The 15,468-nt window shown below is 43.2% G+C and overlaps 1 protein-coding gene across 3 annotated transcripts in view; it reads right to left on the bottom strand.

Moving 5' to 3' along the window:
• Positions 1–14,772, bottom strand: part of LOC135520307 (tropomyosin alpha-3 chain-like) — a 26,054-nt gene extending 11,282 nt beyond the window's left edge. The window contains exons 1-6 of one of the 3 annotated variants that reach the window (XM_064945743.1): positions 14,644–14,772; positions 13,310–13,435; positions 2,613–2,746; positions 1,969–2,086; positions 1,772–1,842; positions 242–317 (exon numbers count right to left, since the gene is read on the bottom strand). In XM_064945743.1, the coding sequence (XP_064801815.1) occupies positions 242–317; positions 1,772–1,842; positions 1,969–2,086; positions 2,613–2,746; positions 13,310–13,435; positions 14,644–14,757 (639 nt within the window). In that variant the 5' untranslated portion in view covers positions 14,758–14,772. Of the gene's footprint in view, positions 1–241; positions 318–1,027; positions 1,104–1,771; positions 1,843–1,968; positions 2,087–2,612; positions 2,747–8,074; positions 8,831–13,309; positions 13,436–14,643 lie in introns of those variants that run through there. The other 2 variants (XM_064945742.1, XM_064945741.1) reach the window with 2 other exon arrangements.
• Between the last annotated feature and the right edge of the window lie 696 nt (positions 14,773–15,468).

Below are 15,468 nucleotides of genomic sequence, written 5' to 3' on the forward strand. Positions count from 1 at the left end.
TCTCAAAGGAAACCAAACATTTCAAATTCAGGTTATGCACAACATCCAGGGTTATGGTCATCATATTGTAGTTAAAGACATTCACCAGCAACACTCATTTCCATTCCCCTCATTTCAGTTCAATAAGGCTTTGGAGGGTTTTAGGTGGTCATTGGACCTGTAGTTGTCTCCAGGACTGGCCTGGGTGCAGTTACGTTCAGTTCCAAACAACATGCAGGGGTTTTCCCTCCCTCCCTCCTACCTTCTCAGCTTGGGCTTCCAGGGACTTTAAGTTATTGCTGACATTTTTCAGCTCCTCCTCCAACTCGGCGCATTTGCTGCAGTATTTAGTTTTTTTTGCGGTTCATTTGGGGTTGGGGTTTTAACAGGGTGTAGGAATAGGGGGATGAGGAAGAGGGTGGGTAGGAGAGGGCGTGAGGAAAATGAGGACAAAGGTCAATGGATAAGGTGGGGGGGTAAAGAAAAGACGTGACAATGAACAGGGGAATTAGAGGGTGGGGGTAGAGAGACAGATTTACAAAGAGAAAAACAAGGAGAGAAAGGCATGAACTTTAACCTCGGAGGAATGGGACCCAGAGCATGGCCATTCTGCTACAAACTAAATAATATCCCAACAATACAAAGCATAGACTTATCATACAAATCCCTGATAAACCAAGGGAAAATGTTTGTGGTCAAATACTCTTAGTAAACTTGGAATATGGACCGCCTGTAGGTCTCGATAAAGCTGGATAAATTTATGCGGATGATATGCAGAGAGTTTGAGAAGTGAAAATGAGCACACACGAGAAGGGGAAAGGATCGCGGAGGCAGCAGCTACACAATTACAGCGGTCAGTCATGCAGCCAGATGAACGCAGGAATTTATGTTAGCGAGGGTAGGAGGACTGAAAATCCCTGTGAGCATTCCTGGTTCTCACAAACCAGGTTCAGAGGGTCGTGGTTATGGACGTCTGTAATCAGACCCGTCGAGAGTCCCCATAAGGCACCATTCTGTCCTGTAGTTGGTAAGAACAGGGAGAAAGTACCTTGTCCTCAGAGGCCTGCAGGCTCTTCAGTGATTGGTCGAAACCCCTCAGCTGCTCCTCCAACCTCCGGGCGTTGCTGTTAGTGAGTGGGGGGGGGGAAATCACATGACACAGAAGCGCATGCAGAAAGAGCGAAAGAATGAGAAAATGGACAGAAAAAGACAAGAGAGGGAAAGAAGATGGTAACCGACAAAGGGACATGCATGTGTCGTGGGTTTACCATACAGACGACACATGCACACACACCGGGAGAGGACAGATTGGATATCGTCATGGTACTGTTAAGGCATTCCCACTTTTATGCTAATGATAAGGTGCTAGTCCAGTGTAGTGCTAGCAGACATTTGAATACATATTTCAGTTATACTACAGGTAATTATAAAAGTAACAGTATTGTTCTGTTGCATAGTGAATGCAGCAGATAAACATAAGCACCTCCAGTTCACTGTTAGGTAACAACAAATCTTCAAAACATGTAAAGGTAACATAAAAGTGGATGTGCAGTTCCTACTAAAGTAACTAGAGTGAATGCGTCATGCAGTCAGGCAAAGCCGTGTTGGGGCCAGTTAAGTAACGCCATGCAAACATATGGCTGAAATCCACTGTGGCTTTAAACTTACTTCTGCAGTGTAAGGGAACTGGTGGGTGTGTGTTCTGCTCCAAGCTTAAGCAGATGCAGTGTATGACTGTAGGTGAGAGGTACACTGATATATAGAAAATCATCAATGTGAGATAGCGACTCACCCCTCGGCCAGCTCCGCCCTCTCCTCTGTACGCTCCAGATCACCCTCAATGATCACCAGCTTACGAGCCACCTGTAGGGGTAGAGAGGAGGCAGAAGTGGTGATGCATGGTCCAAGACTTCTTCAGAAGCCACATCAGAGCCTTGTCCTAGATGTGTGACGTGTGTGTTGGGGGAGGGGGGGGTCTGATGAGCTTACCTCCTCATACTTGCGGTCAGCCTCCTCAGCGATGTGCTTGGCCTCCTTCAGCTGGATCTCCTGCATCTCCATCTTCTCCTCATCCTTGGAGGCCCTGTTCTCAATCACCTTCATACCCCTGAGAGAAAGGGAGGTAGAGAGAGAAAGACGGGCATGAGTGTCAAAAGTGTTTAGGCCTTAACCACATTACAGTGTATTGCAGGCCGTAGCTTTCTAAACAGGAAATTCTGTAGGAAAGAAACCGTAAGCTGATATCTCTGTATAGTCTGGTGGCAAACTAACTCTACAGCCCTTCTCTGCTGATATGTGGTGTCAGGACCTTATAATGCAGGCCAGATCGGAGGAGGGGCACTGATACAAGGAGGTCAGAGGGCAGTGTGTGTGTGTGTGTGTGTGTGTGTGTGTGAGAGAGTCCTAGCCTATATACACAAACCTGTTCATTACCCACAGGGTACACCCTCAAATAGGCTACTTCCAGCTCACATCCACCAATGACCTTCTCCCACATCCCATCTGCTTTAAAACCCTGACAGGAAGTCAAAAGTTTCCCCGCTTAGAGAAACAGGAAGTGGCATCAGAGGAAGTGAGTTTAACCGGTGAGGACTGAACACCGCCCCACCTTCACCCATTCAAAAAACACACACCTCTCGCTCTCATCTGCAGCTTTCTCTGCTTCCTCCAGTTTCTGCAGAGCGGTGGCCAGTCTCTCCTGGGCCCTGTCCAACTCCTCCTCAACCAGCTGGATACGCCTGTTCAGAGAGGCCACCTCAGCCTCAGCCTGGATGGGGACAGAAGATATTGAGAAGTAATGTACACCATAAGCACACCACCTCAACCTTTGATATAGAGAAGGATTACAGAGTGAAGTAGCCTACAATCCCACAACACTGGTAGAGTGAGAGTTACTATGACATAACAACCAGCAGTTATACTCACACACACAGGCCTGTTAACGGACACACCTCTCCCTCAGCCTGTATGCATGGGTGAGAGAGAAGCAGCACTCTCCACTGAACTGGAACAGAGTTGGGAAAGTGGGAGTGTGCTCTCAGAGTCTTTGTAATGGACACCAACCCATCACATTTCATCACCATAAGAGTTGGATACACTAATGCACACAGCAAATCTCTCCCCAATTGATGATGTGGCCACGAATTGCACTAATTGGGCACACCAGCCTAGATGACTGTGCTGCCTACCCTGGGTGGGTCGGGTATGGAAAAGCAAGGAAGAGAGAGAATGCACTGAGACGGATGAGGGGAAGGTTAAAGCACTTAGTGAATAAATGTTTTAGTGCCTTGTAGAGAGTAGCCTGGCTGTTCTCTCCATGCCTTGGAGCAGAGGAATAATGCAGTGTCAGAGAAAGCGGAAGACAAAGAGCAGTGAGAGAAGGATAGGAGGCGTATTAAGCCTTAGATAACCAGGTGAGCAGATCAGAAGATGGACCAGAAGGAGGCCAACACTGACACAGCGCAGTATATACTGCAAAGCACATTGAGGATTAGGATTGTCTTACTTGTAATACCTCCATGGTCAGTTGCTAAATTGTATGCTGCTGCCACTATGTTTTCAAATACTGCCCAGGAGACACTAGCATGATGGCCATATTGAGACACACAGAACACCAAACTAAAAACAGAAGGGGTGCATAAACAATGACAGCAACTTTCAGATGTATACAGCAACACTTGATTAACTACCCCTACTACACACAAACACAACCTGCTGTGGCTGCATGAAAGAACGACTTCGGAGCACAGACAAACCCCGGTTGCCATGGCACTGGCATGCAAGTGTTTGACAGCCTTCACGAAGAATGGCCCTCTCACCAACGTAGGCCAGCGCCATAGAGATATGCAAATCAGCACCCCCTCAACAGCCCTGGCCCCTCCGGATCCCTCGCACCCTTGAAATATTCCTCAGCCATTAAATGAAAAGAGTGCTATTAGTTATCTACTTCCTGTCTGACCAAGCACATTCTGGAGGTGGTATTTTGCAGCCATGGTGGTGGATGTATGAATTAATATTAGAGGTCGACCGATTATGATTTTTCAACGCCGATACCGATTATTGGAGGGCCAAAAAAGCTGATCCCGATATAGATTTGTTATAATGACAATTACAACAGTCCTGAATGAATAATGAACACTTATTTTAAGTTGATACATCAAATCAATTTAGTCTCAAATAAATAATGAAACATGTTCAATTTGGTTTAAATAATGTAAAAGCAGTGTTGGAGAAGAAAGTAAAAGTGCAATATGTGCCATGTAAAAAAGCTTGGTGGTTCCTTTTAAGATGAGTGTTCAATATTCCCAGTTAAGAAGTTTTAGGTTGTAGTCATAAGACTATTTCTCTCCACACCGTTTGTATTTCATAGACCTTTGACTATTGGATGTTCTTATAGGCACTTTAGTATTGCCAGCCTAATCTCAGGAGTTGATAGGCTTGAAGTCATAAACAGCACTGTGCTTCAAGCATTGCTAAGAGCGGCTGGCAAACGCAGGAAAGTGCTGTTTGAATGAATGCTTACGAGCCTGCTGCTGCCTACCACCAGTCAGACTGCTCTATCAAATCATATACTTAATTATAATAAAGACACAGAAATACAAGCCTTTGGTCATTAATATGGTCAAATCCAGAAACTATCATCTTGAAAACAAAACGTTTATTCTTCCAGTGAAATATGGAGCCGTTCCATATATTATCGAACGGGTGGCAACCCTAAGTCTAAATATTGCTGTTACATTGCACAACCTTCAACGTTATGTCATAATTATGTAAAGTTCTGGCAAATTAATTACGGTCTTTGTTAGGACGAAATGGTCTTCACACAGTTCGCAACGAGCCAGGCGGCCCAAACTGCTGCATATACCCTGACTCTGCTTGCACTGAACGCAAGAGAAGTGACATTTTCCTGAGTTAATATTGGCTGCTGACATTAATTTCTTTTGACGACATATGCAGGTTTAAAAAAAATAGACTTGTGTATTGATTTTAAGAAAGGCATTGATGTAGTTGGTTAGGTACATTTGTGCAACGATTGTGCTTTTTTTGCGACTGATTTTGTTAAATCACCCGTTTGGCGAAGTAGGCTGTGATTCGATAAATTAATGAATTATATGCAATGCAGAACAAGCTAGTTAACCTAGTAATATCATCAACCATGTGTAGTTAACTAGTGACTATGAAGATTTGTTATATTTTTTTTATAAGATAAGTTTAATGCTAGCTAGCAACTTACCTTGGATCCTTGCAGCCACAAGGTCCTTGTTATACCAAAACTCACATAACAGCTGATCAGCCTGCCACGCAGTCTCCTTGTGGATTGCAATGTAATCGGCATCCAAAAAGGCTGATTTCAGGTTAAAAAAGGCTGATTTATCATAACAATCGGTCCTAATTAAATCGACCTCTAATTAATAAACTATTCTAGACTATTGGAATTGAGGAGCATGTGTATGCATCTTCAAATTCCTCTATGGAGAACACTGTAGCGCAGAAACACTTCAGCTCTAGACTTGAGAATGAGGCGTCTCTAGTTAGCTTGGTGGTGTTTAGTGTTTGTACACACCTTATGACCAAGATGCAACATGATCTGAGTCTTCAGAGGAGCTTATGTAATAGAGTAGTAGCATTTCAGAATACTGTGGAGTTCCAGAAGGCTGAGTCAGACAGGTGGAATGATACAACTCCTTCAGACTAGGCCTGATTTATTCTGTGGAAAAAGGGCCAAACATTCATTGTCAGGTTGTCGTCCACTTAGGTAACACACAATTTTAGTCGTCAGTTGTCATTTCCTCTGCCAAAAAAAGCCCCATCACAATCAGTTGGCAACCACACTTCCTGTGCACAATAGTAGAATGACTCCACAGGAGCCTTGCGTTCTGTCTCACCCGCTTCCAAAGCAGGCCTCTGTGCTAGAGTACAACTGTTGACCAAGAGACCCTCATTTTAAAAACTGACTGTCCACTGTGTAGGCTATTTATTGCAGTCCAATGCTATGGAATGGCCATATATATCCAATTATTGTGTTGCATTTGTTTTGCTCCAAATAGCTCCTTGAAAAAGACACTGAGCGCATATCAGTGACAGCATTCATGTCTTGTAAGAGTTTTATCATGAGATGAAAGGAGAAAACCATACGGCTTTGTATCATCTGCGTTTGACCAAGTTACCCTCGAATTTAACCACAGAATTACACCAAAGAATTATAACTGGGGCCTGGGCCAAAGTAGTGCGCCATAGAACCGCAATAAATGTTGCACTGTGTGGCAACCCAGGCGCTTACATCACTAGCTACTAGTGAGCTTAGAGGAATTTGGCAAGTTGTTGAGGGCCAAGTATTTGAAAATTCTAGTGAGTGGGGAAATGCAGGGACAACTGAAATACAAACTTTTCAAAGCATTTGACCAACTTTCATCTTGGAATTAGCGTCGCACAAATAAAACACCAAATCAATGAAAGACACAAAGACCTTTGGGTACAATTATTCTTAAGATAATTGGAAATGCAGGACGCCCATAGAGATGGATCGAGGACCCATCTTTGTATCTGTGCCATTACAGTGTCTGCAACAGCATGGGCTGCGCCATAGACGGGTTGGTTGTTTACCAACAAAAATGCACAACTATGGGACAAAACAGACTGGGTTGGCATAGATTGTTGACAACATGTAAGCTATATTTGGTCTCCAATGATTTTTGAAAACAAATACATGTGCACAATGAGTACTTGTCTCAAATACATCGTTATAGATTTTTGGTTAGCTAACTAATTGCAGACATATTAGCATTGACATGAACACCTCAAAACAAGACATGGTATCAAGAACATGAAACAAGCCACTTACGATTCCCCACATGGCAGTTTGTCATTCTTGTCAGCAATTTGGCCATCCAGAACAACAACAAGCTAACTTCTGCCCCAACGAGGCGCACGTCGTTCGTAAAGTGGTCAGCTAAGTGGTTCGAGCATCAGGCCAGTAACTGAAAGGTTGCAGGATCGAATCCCTGAGCTGACGAGATACAAGTCTGCAGTTCTGCCCCTGAACAAGGCAGTTAACCACTGTTCCCCGATATGCCATAATTGTAAATAAGAATTTGTTCTTAACTGACTTGTCTAGATAAATAAAGGTTCAATATGTTTAAAAGGTTGTTTTTTTAATATGTAACAGTATAGCTTCTGTCCCTCTCCTCACCCCTACCTGGACTCGAATCCACATCCGTTACACACCCCCTTTTGACCTCCTTTTCCGCAGCAACCAGTGGTCCAGGTCACGGCACCAATGTAACAGTATAGCTTCTGTCCCTCTCCTCACCCTTAACTGGGCTCAAACCAGGGACCCTCTGCACACATTGACAACAGCCACCCTCGAAGCATTGTTACCCATTGCTCCACAAAAGCCACATCCCTTGCAGAGCAAGGGGAACAACGACAAGGTATCTGAGCGAGTGACGTCACCGATTGAAACTCTTAGCGCGCACCCCACTAACTAGCTAGCCATTTCACATCGGTTACATATATCCATTTTTAAAAAGTAGTCACTTTTCTTGTGCTTAAAAACAATTGGAAAGCCAATATTGGTGGTTTACCGCCACCTGTAGTGCTGGAGTCCTGAACCAAAGTGTCTCAGTCATTTATTGTGGCTTCTTGATGACTTATATCTTCAATCCATTTACAAACCATCACACCCAATTTGAATACAATGTGCTGATCATTGGTTGATTGCTCCCAATCCATAATAATCCCCACCCAATTGACTACTTTAAAATGACAATGGCCATGCTAAAACTGGTTATATCCATGAGGTCTTCTCTCTCTAGGAGTACGCCCAACTCCAGGTAGCTGGGTATCTGATTTAGCACGAATTTGTCAAACCTTTTTCAGCTCCAATATGAGGCTATTGGACTGAGCCAGCGGAAGAAACCGACAATAGGTGCTAACCGTAGCCATCCAGCCAACTGACTAGGGTAGGGGGTTCAGTTCAAACTGTACTGGAAAGTTGCCATAGCGTAACAAATCAATGCATCTAAGACCTGTAATTTGCACCTGGATAAGTCAAAGCCTAACGTTGGCAGACGCCGGAATGTTATTGCAACTTTACCTGTTCCCTTGACCGCTTCTCCTCTTCAACCTGTCTTTGCAAAGTCTCAGCTCTTTCCTCGGCTTCATCCGCCTGTTGCTGCAAAACTTTAATTTTTCGCTTCACTGCCTCGATGCTATTGGCCATTTTCTTCAGTCGACTTAATTTGTAAGCTAACTTGCAAAGATTGAAAACGCGTTTCTAATAACTAGCTCGTGCAGGATGCTAACGTTAGTCGTTCCAGTTGGATTGGTTGCAAGCTGGCAAACGTCGTTCCCAATGCGATGTTTTCCCGAACAGACAAACCAACGCCCCGCCAACGAGTCCAAACTGGAAATGAGAACAGAGCTTCGTTTCTTTCAATCTAACGTTACTCAACACTGTTGTCAGCTTAGTCTTAATTCTTACCGGCAGACAAATGTAATGTGCATAACAACGTCAAGTAGTTCGATTGATAACTATGCCGAATGAATCATAGACTAGCCTAAAAATTGTAAATCAAAGTTTTCACCTCGATGTGTCAATGGACACAGTGAGACGTCGTTAGCTAGCTAGCGGCTAAAGTAAATGCTATAGGTTCGAAAGGCAGTTCCAACAAGATGAATACAAGTAGGATTTTCCTTTTAAGCAAAATGTATGGGTGTTGGTTCCAGTTGTCTATTGAAGACGAATAAGCAAATTGCTAAGAATTTGGAGGAAAGTAGTGCTAAACAAGACGGTTACTCTCTCCCTCCACTGCTCAGTTGCCTCGTTCTCTTCCTTATTTCAGCAGACAGCACGCTTCCGGTCTACTCCACCCTGTCAAAGGGGAACTGACGCCTTATATATTCCCGCCACCTGGATAATTTTGACTTTTAACCAAATGATAATGAATTAAAGTTCTCCAACGCAAAGACAATGAAACAGTAAACACAAATTGTCATATTTAGAGCTAGCCAGTAACTCAACCTGGTCTCAGAACATTTCGTATAATTATGTACGTAAATCAGCGACACTCCATTTAGTATGAAATGTTAAATTCCATATGGTATGTATCAATTTATGGATGTCTGTCACCCATTTTGCATGATATGTTATGAATTTCAATTTGTATTATATGTTACGAATTAGCAACATGTAAAATATGTTACGAATTTGCAAAACATACAATATGTTGTGAATTTTCAGAAAGTACAATATTGTAATGAAACAGCAAGGAGCAGGTCTCAAACCCTCGACCTTCGAGCCCGAGGTCCAGCGCGCTATTGACTGTGCCGCATGCTCTAAAGGATGCTCGTGCAGCAGAGTCGATATCCGCACTTATAAACCCAGGGTCGTTACACTACTCCCTCCTTTCAAAGAGCGCGTCCTCGCGACTCTACGTCTTACAGGAACACGCTCACCGGCCAAGCACACGCACTGTCGTGGATGCAAGGTTCGACCACTTCTGACACCAGTGTAATGAAACAGGCAGAGAGCAGGTCTCGAACCCTCGACCTTCGAGTCCGAGGTCCGGCGCGCTATCGACTGTGCCGCAAAAGCATGCTTGTGCGGCAGAGTCGATTTCCTTGCTTATAAACTCAGGGTCGTTACACTATGTTATGAATTAGCAAAACATATGATATGTTACAAAGTCTAGCTAGGTGGCTAATGTTAGGTAGCTGGCTAACGTTTGCTAGGCTACTGGTTAGGGTTAAGTTTAGGAGTTAGTTTAAAGGGTAAAGGGTAGGGGAAGGATGAGCTAAAGGTGTTAAGTTTAGGGGAAGGGTTAGCTAAAAGGGGTAAGGTTAGGGTTTGAGTTAGCTAACATGCTAAGTAGTTTCAAAGTAGCTAAAAAGTAGTAAGTAGTTGAAAAGTTGCTAATTATCTAAAATTATAAAGTTGTCTGTGATGAGATTTGATCTGACAACCACCTTAATTTCGTTTTTGCCTTAAGCAACCATCTGTCTTATGTAAACATACTAACTGTAACATATCATACTAATTTGAGTGTCTTGGATTTACTTTGGTATGTTACGTCTAGTCTATGAGACCAGGCTATAACCACACACGGCATAGACATCAATTCAACATCTATCTATTGCACTTTGGTTGAACGTACTTTCATTGAAATGACATGGAAACAACGTTGATTCGACCAATGTGGCCAGTGGGTCATACGGTTCATCTGAAGCAATATCTTTACTCTTCAGGATTTACTTTTGTCACCATAGGTCTAGGTCCTGTCTGCAGTGTATTGTCATGGCCCAACTCTTCCAGGCACTTTTGGCTGGCTGCCCTCAGCTCACAGGGCCATCTGTCCAAGCCGCATATGCCAGCTGGCCAGGCCATTATCTGGACTGGAAGGCAGTGAATGGTTTTATTTAGCATAAAGAAGATGCATACTGCCGTGTAATGCTCTGGCTAATTGTGAAATGTGTTGGCTTGAGACCCCTGCTTTTAGCCCATGCTCAGGTGACACATCTTAAAGGATATAAATGTTGTACGTTATGGTTTTAGTGTATGTAAAGATTCATTCCCTGGTATTCAATATATGTGAGATGGCTTAAATTGAGTATTACTACTCTTTTCGCCCCATATATCCAGAAATGTGCACCATGGTCCATGGGTGATGTTCATTGACATGAACAAATGTGAAGTTGTATGTGGACTTGAGAATGGCACTAGATATTCCCATGATTACACATACTAGCCAGTATTTGGCTGAACCAGTACCTGGGTTTGAGGAGATTATATCTCCTCTCGCCCAGGATCCTTAAATTCAAATTCAAGTCAAGTCCCATTAACAAGCGTTTCAAGCGTTTCAAAGTTATGATGTCAAAATACAACTAGTTGGAGAGCAACTATCGTCATTACTGCCGTTACGCACGGTATGTGCTTCCGAAAAAGGTCTGAATAAAAAGTATCTATTGTTTTTTACCAAGTTCGCGTGTGCCAAATCCATCTTCGGCACCTGCAATAAAATCACTCATTGCTGCCACGCGCAGGTCGGCTGATCCAGCAGCGCCACTGTATCCCAATATATATATATATATATATATGTAAATCGCTCTGGATAAGAGCGTCTGCTAAATGACTTAAATGTAATATATATATATATTTATTTTTATTTATTTTAAAACTCTTTTGAAAGTACATATATATATATTTATTTTTATTTATTTTAAAACTTTTTTGAAAGTACATACCGTGCGCAATGGCAGTAATGACGATAGTTGCTCTGCAAAACTCCATATTTTGGTGAGTACTGAACATATTTTGACATTATAAAGTTTGCGGAGCTGGTTAATGTGACTTTGAATTAAAGGATCCTAGGCGTCAGAGGACATCTTGTCATATTCATCATCTCATCAAGCCCAGGTACTGGTTCAGTTTTTTGGGGGACATATGAATCACGAGTGGCGTTGCATTTTATTTTAAATGTAAGTTATGATTTAAATCAATGAAATAGTCAAATGATAATTGGATACTGGATGAGTTCTTCTGATCTGCCTTTGTAACTCTAAGCGGACAGTGCAATGTTAAAAAAGACTGCAGTTGATCTCTTCCCTGTTTCTTATGTATCTTGTCATTTAATGAAGGGTCAGGAAACACTAGCAACTCCATTAGAAGAGTAAGTAATGTGTGCCACCCACACATCTCCCAATACAATGTTCCAGGAAAGATTATCTCAACAAAGAGCAAGCCAATCGTTTAAAACGCGTCCCTAATCCTAAATAAAGGAGCAGTGGACACCCCACGACTCCACAGTGGATTACGGCAGTCTGGGAGTGTCAATGACATTTGAAACCGAGTAGTTTGAAGGTGTAACGTTATTAATCGTTCCCACTACACTCTCCCTAGTCACCGGGAACACAATGATGACAGGAGTAATAACAGCAGTGACATGGCGACACTATTAGCACTAATCCCCCATTGGGTGCAGAGCAGAGGGGAAGGGGGTCTTGTAGCCAGCTGGCTATGCAGAGTGACACCCTGTCTAAATCAATTTCACCCCCTCTTGGATGCCGAGAGGCTTTGCACTGACATGCCACTGCAGGGGGTGGTGCTTGCCGGTTGGTGGGGGAGGAGGGGGAGCAGTATATATTTTATGGCTGACCCTGGATGGCCATTTTGCTTTGTGTTGTGTGGTTACAGAATGCCACACTTCAGGGTTTGTAATAGCCCCCACAGTACGTGTAGATCTCTCCACCTGGCTGTGAATGTCTCCTGCCTCACTAATGTCTTGTTGTGACTCTGTCCCTCGAAACTAACTAAAGATTGAAGAGATATTCTGTCCTGGCAACTGAGACCACAAGTCATGACATTATGCCATTAGATTGTCTGAGATGCCACACGGGCCAGGGCATAAATGTTGTGTTATCTTTATCCTCACTGAGGATTCTGGCTCCTCTCAAGGTCTCTTACTGCTTTTCTTTTTCAGGGCCTATCTACTACATGGTATTTACCAGCAGGGAGGTTTGACAGCATTGTCTCTATGGGTGCATTTGTAAATTCACTCTGGAGTGCCCAAGAGTGCTCAGAGTGCGCTCTGGGCGTTCATAAATTCAGAGCGTTGTCAGATTGTCTGTTATTTCTGGCCAAAGAGTAGGGTTGATCTGAGCGTTCTGACCTCACAACGGCATTCAAGCACCCAAGCTAACTGGCCAAAGTTTGCTAGCTTGCTAGCTACTTCCAGACATAAATGAGAGAACACCTCACTGACCATTTTACTCGCACTAGCAGAGCTGGTTTGGCTGTTATCAAGAGAGTTGCTGACTGTAACGTGTGCTGCTGGCAACAATTTAATTAAGCTTTTTTGCCGATGTTTACTGACACCGGCCACATTGAACAGGTGTTGGGCGTTCGTAAATTCATCAGTTATTTTGAGTGAATTTACGATCGTGCCCCATGACAGTGTCTGTGTAGACATGGCCTTTACACACACCCGCCCCCCCACCCCCCCTTTCCTCCGCCCCCACCATTCTGACCTCCTCTGTTTTAAACCCGATGGTATTTTGGCATGGGAAAGCCTTCTCAGGGCTTTGCCATAAGAAGGCAAGCTATTAGTATGGCAGGTGGACGTGCTATATCAGGGGAGGGCTTCCCTGACAAAACCATTTCATCATTATCAAGGGACAGATAGGAAGAGAGGGATCTAAATAAGGTAGAGAAAGGGTGTGGGCCTGACCTGTGTGTGTGGAAACTAATATGATGGGAAGAGAGGCCTTGTTTGTATGTGTAGGTGTGAGAGGGCAGTTTGTGTGGTGTGCTGTTTGGTGTGCCAACAGAACTTACATCTGCAGCTTTCTTGTCTGCAACCTCCAGCTTCTCCTGGGCATCCTTCAGGGCCTCAGAATATTTGTCCAGCTCATCCTCAGTCCCCTTCAGCTTCTTCTGCATCTGGATCAACGCATCGTCATGCTGATGGAGGGAAAGAACAACAGACAGGGAGGAGTGGGAAAGAGAGAGACAAACAGGCAGAAAGAGAGGAGATGGAGAGAGAGTGAGGAGATGAGAGGACAATAGAGCGAGGGAGAGATACAGTATGAGAGGATGGTTAAAGGGAAGAAACTCAGACAAGCCAAGATGTGTGAAGACCAGGCTATAGAGTGGAAAGAAACACACACAGTAAGATGTGAGAAATAGAGGTCAACATCTCAAGGTTTCCGAAAACATATTTCTGTAGTACATTCATTGAAGTCATTGGGGAGATTAGAGAAAATAATCATGTTAGATGGCACATATTTCCAGATTTGGTTCATTACTTAGTGAATAAAACTATTTTCGAATGTTATGTATAATGATTGGTCGCGTTTGATGAGCAATTGATCCCAAACATCCACAAGTATGAGTAGCCGAATGACTGTGTTGAGGGGTTACAGTGTCAATGCATTGTGGGTATTAATATCCCCAGGCTCTCAGCCTTTGTCCGTGAACTGCTGTGTATAACTATTGCTTGTACTTGTCGTTGTTCCCAACCCTACTATTGGATTCCAACTTGGGGACAGGAGGACAGCTGTCACTGTCAAGAACAATACCCACACGCAAGGTCTTAATATAGTTTTATGGAGCTCTCTGGAACACGATGATCACTTTAGGATCCGGATATAATGTCTTCATTTGTCTTTTCCTGTGACTATCTGTCAATTAAGTTTAGGCCTTTATAAAGGCTCCTGGCTGTCAAACTTGGATTTGTCATTTTGATATTTGTTTCTACATTTCGGTAGAAATACCAAGATCATTTGTTTGCATTCTTCAAACAACTCAGACTTAAATCATTGAGTAAAAACAAAAAACATACCCATAATAAATATTGTATATGCCATATTTTATGTTATTTATTGCTAATAACATTTAGTGTGAGCATAGGTTGCTTGCCTTCTCTAGGTAATGATTATTCAATTCAGCATTAACAGACCAATTTTGAATTTGAGGTCTTTGTAAGGCCTCAAGATTAACCTTCAGTTGACCTCCTCTAACCAAGGTATGGTTAGCATCTTAGCAATTGTTGGCCTACTTATGTTAGCAAAGTTAATCAACTGTGTGTGAGTTAGCATCACCTAATTGATTACTAACTAGAATTATACGGAGAATACTAGGCTAGGCTAAGCTAGGCTAGGTGTCCCCACCTGCTTGCTCTTATCCTCAGCTGCCTTTTTGTCAATCTCGGACTGGTCAGACGCTTCCAGAGCAGTCTCCTTATCCATCTTCAGCATCAGCATCTTCTTCTTGATGGCCTCCATATTGCCGGTGTTTGGTTAGGCTCACGAGGCAAAGAAATGAACTTGGATGTCTTTCTGGAGAAGGGTTCAAGGAGGATGAGTTGGAGCCCAAAAGGAGATAGGGAGAGAGATGGACGGACAGAGAAAGGGGTGAAAAGAGAGAGGCCAAACTCAGATTATCATAGGGTGGGTGGTTTTATACTTGATGGAAAGGTTGGCAACTCCCACCTCCTATGCCGCTCCTCTAACCTATTTTAAGACTCCTCCACTGACCAAGGCCTCTAAACCTATTATTCAACTCCATGTGTCTGTCAAAATCTATCTCAAACGCTCACACACACTTTCTCTCTGACACACACATGCACAATGTGTTCCCACTCTAACTATCTCTCTTACACAAACACACACAAACACACACACTGTTATTGCTAATATGGACATGAAACATCCCCTCTTAAAGTCCACCCCCAAATATGAACTACTACTAATAAATGTCTCCCAGTTTAGAAACCACAGTCATTGTAAGTTGTATATCAGTCGGAGGAATGGAGATTAAAGAAATGTGGAGGAAGGTGAGACCAAAAAATGGACAAGAATCAAATGGCGTAAGTAGAAGGACAGTCCCTGATATAGAATGTACATGGTCTGAAAGGTGAGCTCATTCAATGTGGAGGGCGGAGACAATTTACTGTTGGTTGACAAAGCTGAAATCCTGACAGACATTCATTCACT

Source organism: Oncorhynchus masou, chromosome 29 (assembly GCF_036934945.1).
Source record: "Oncorhynchus masou masou isolate Uvic2021 chromosome 29, UVic_Omas_1.1, whole genome shotgun sequence".
Taxonomy (NCBI): domain Eukaryota; kingdom Metazoa; phylum Chordata; class Actinopteri; order Salmoniformes; family Salmonidae; genus Oncorhynchus; species Oncorhynchus masou.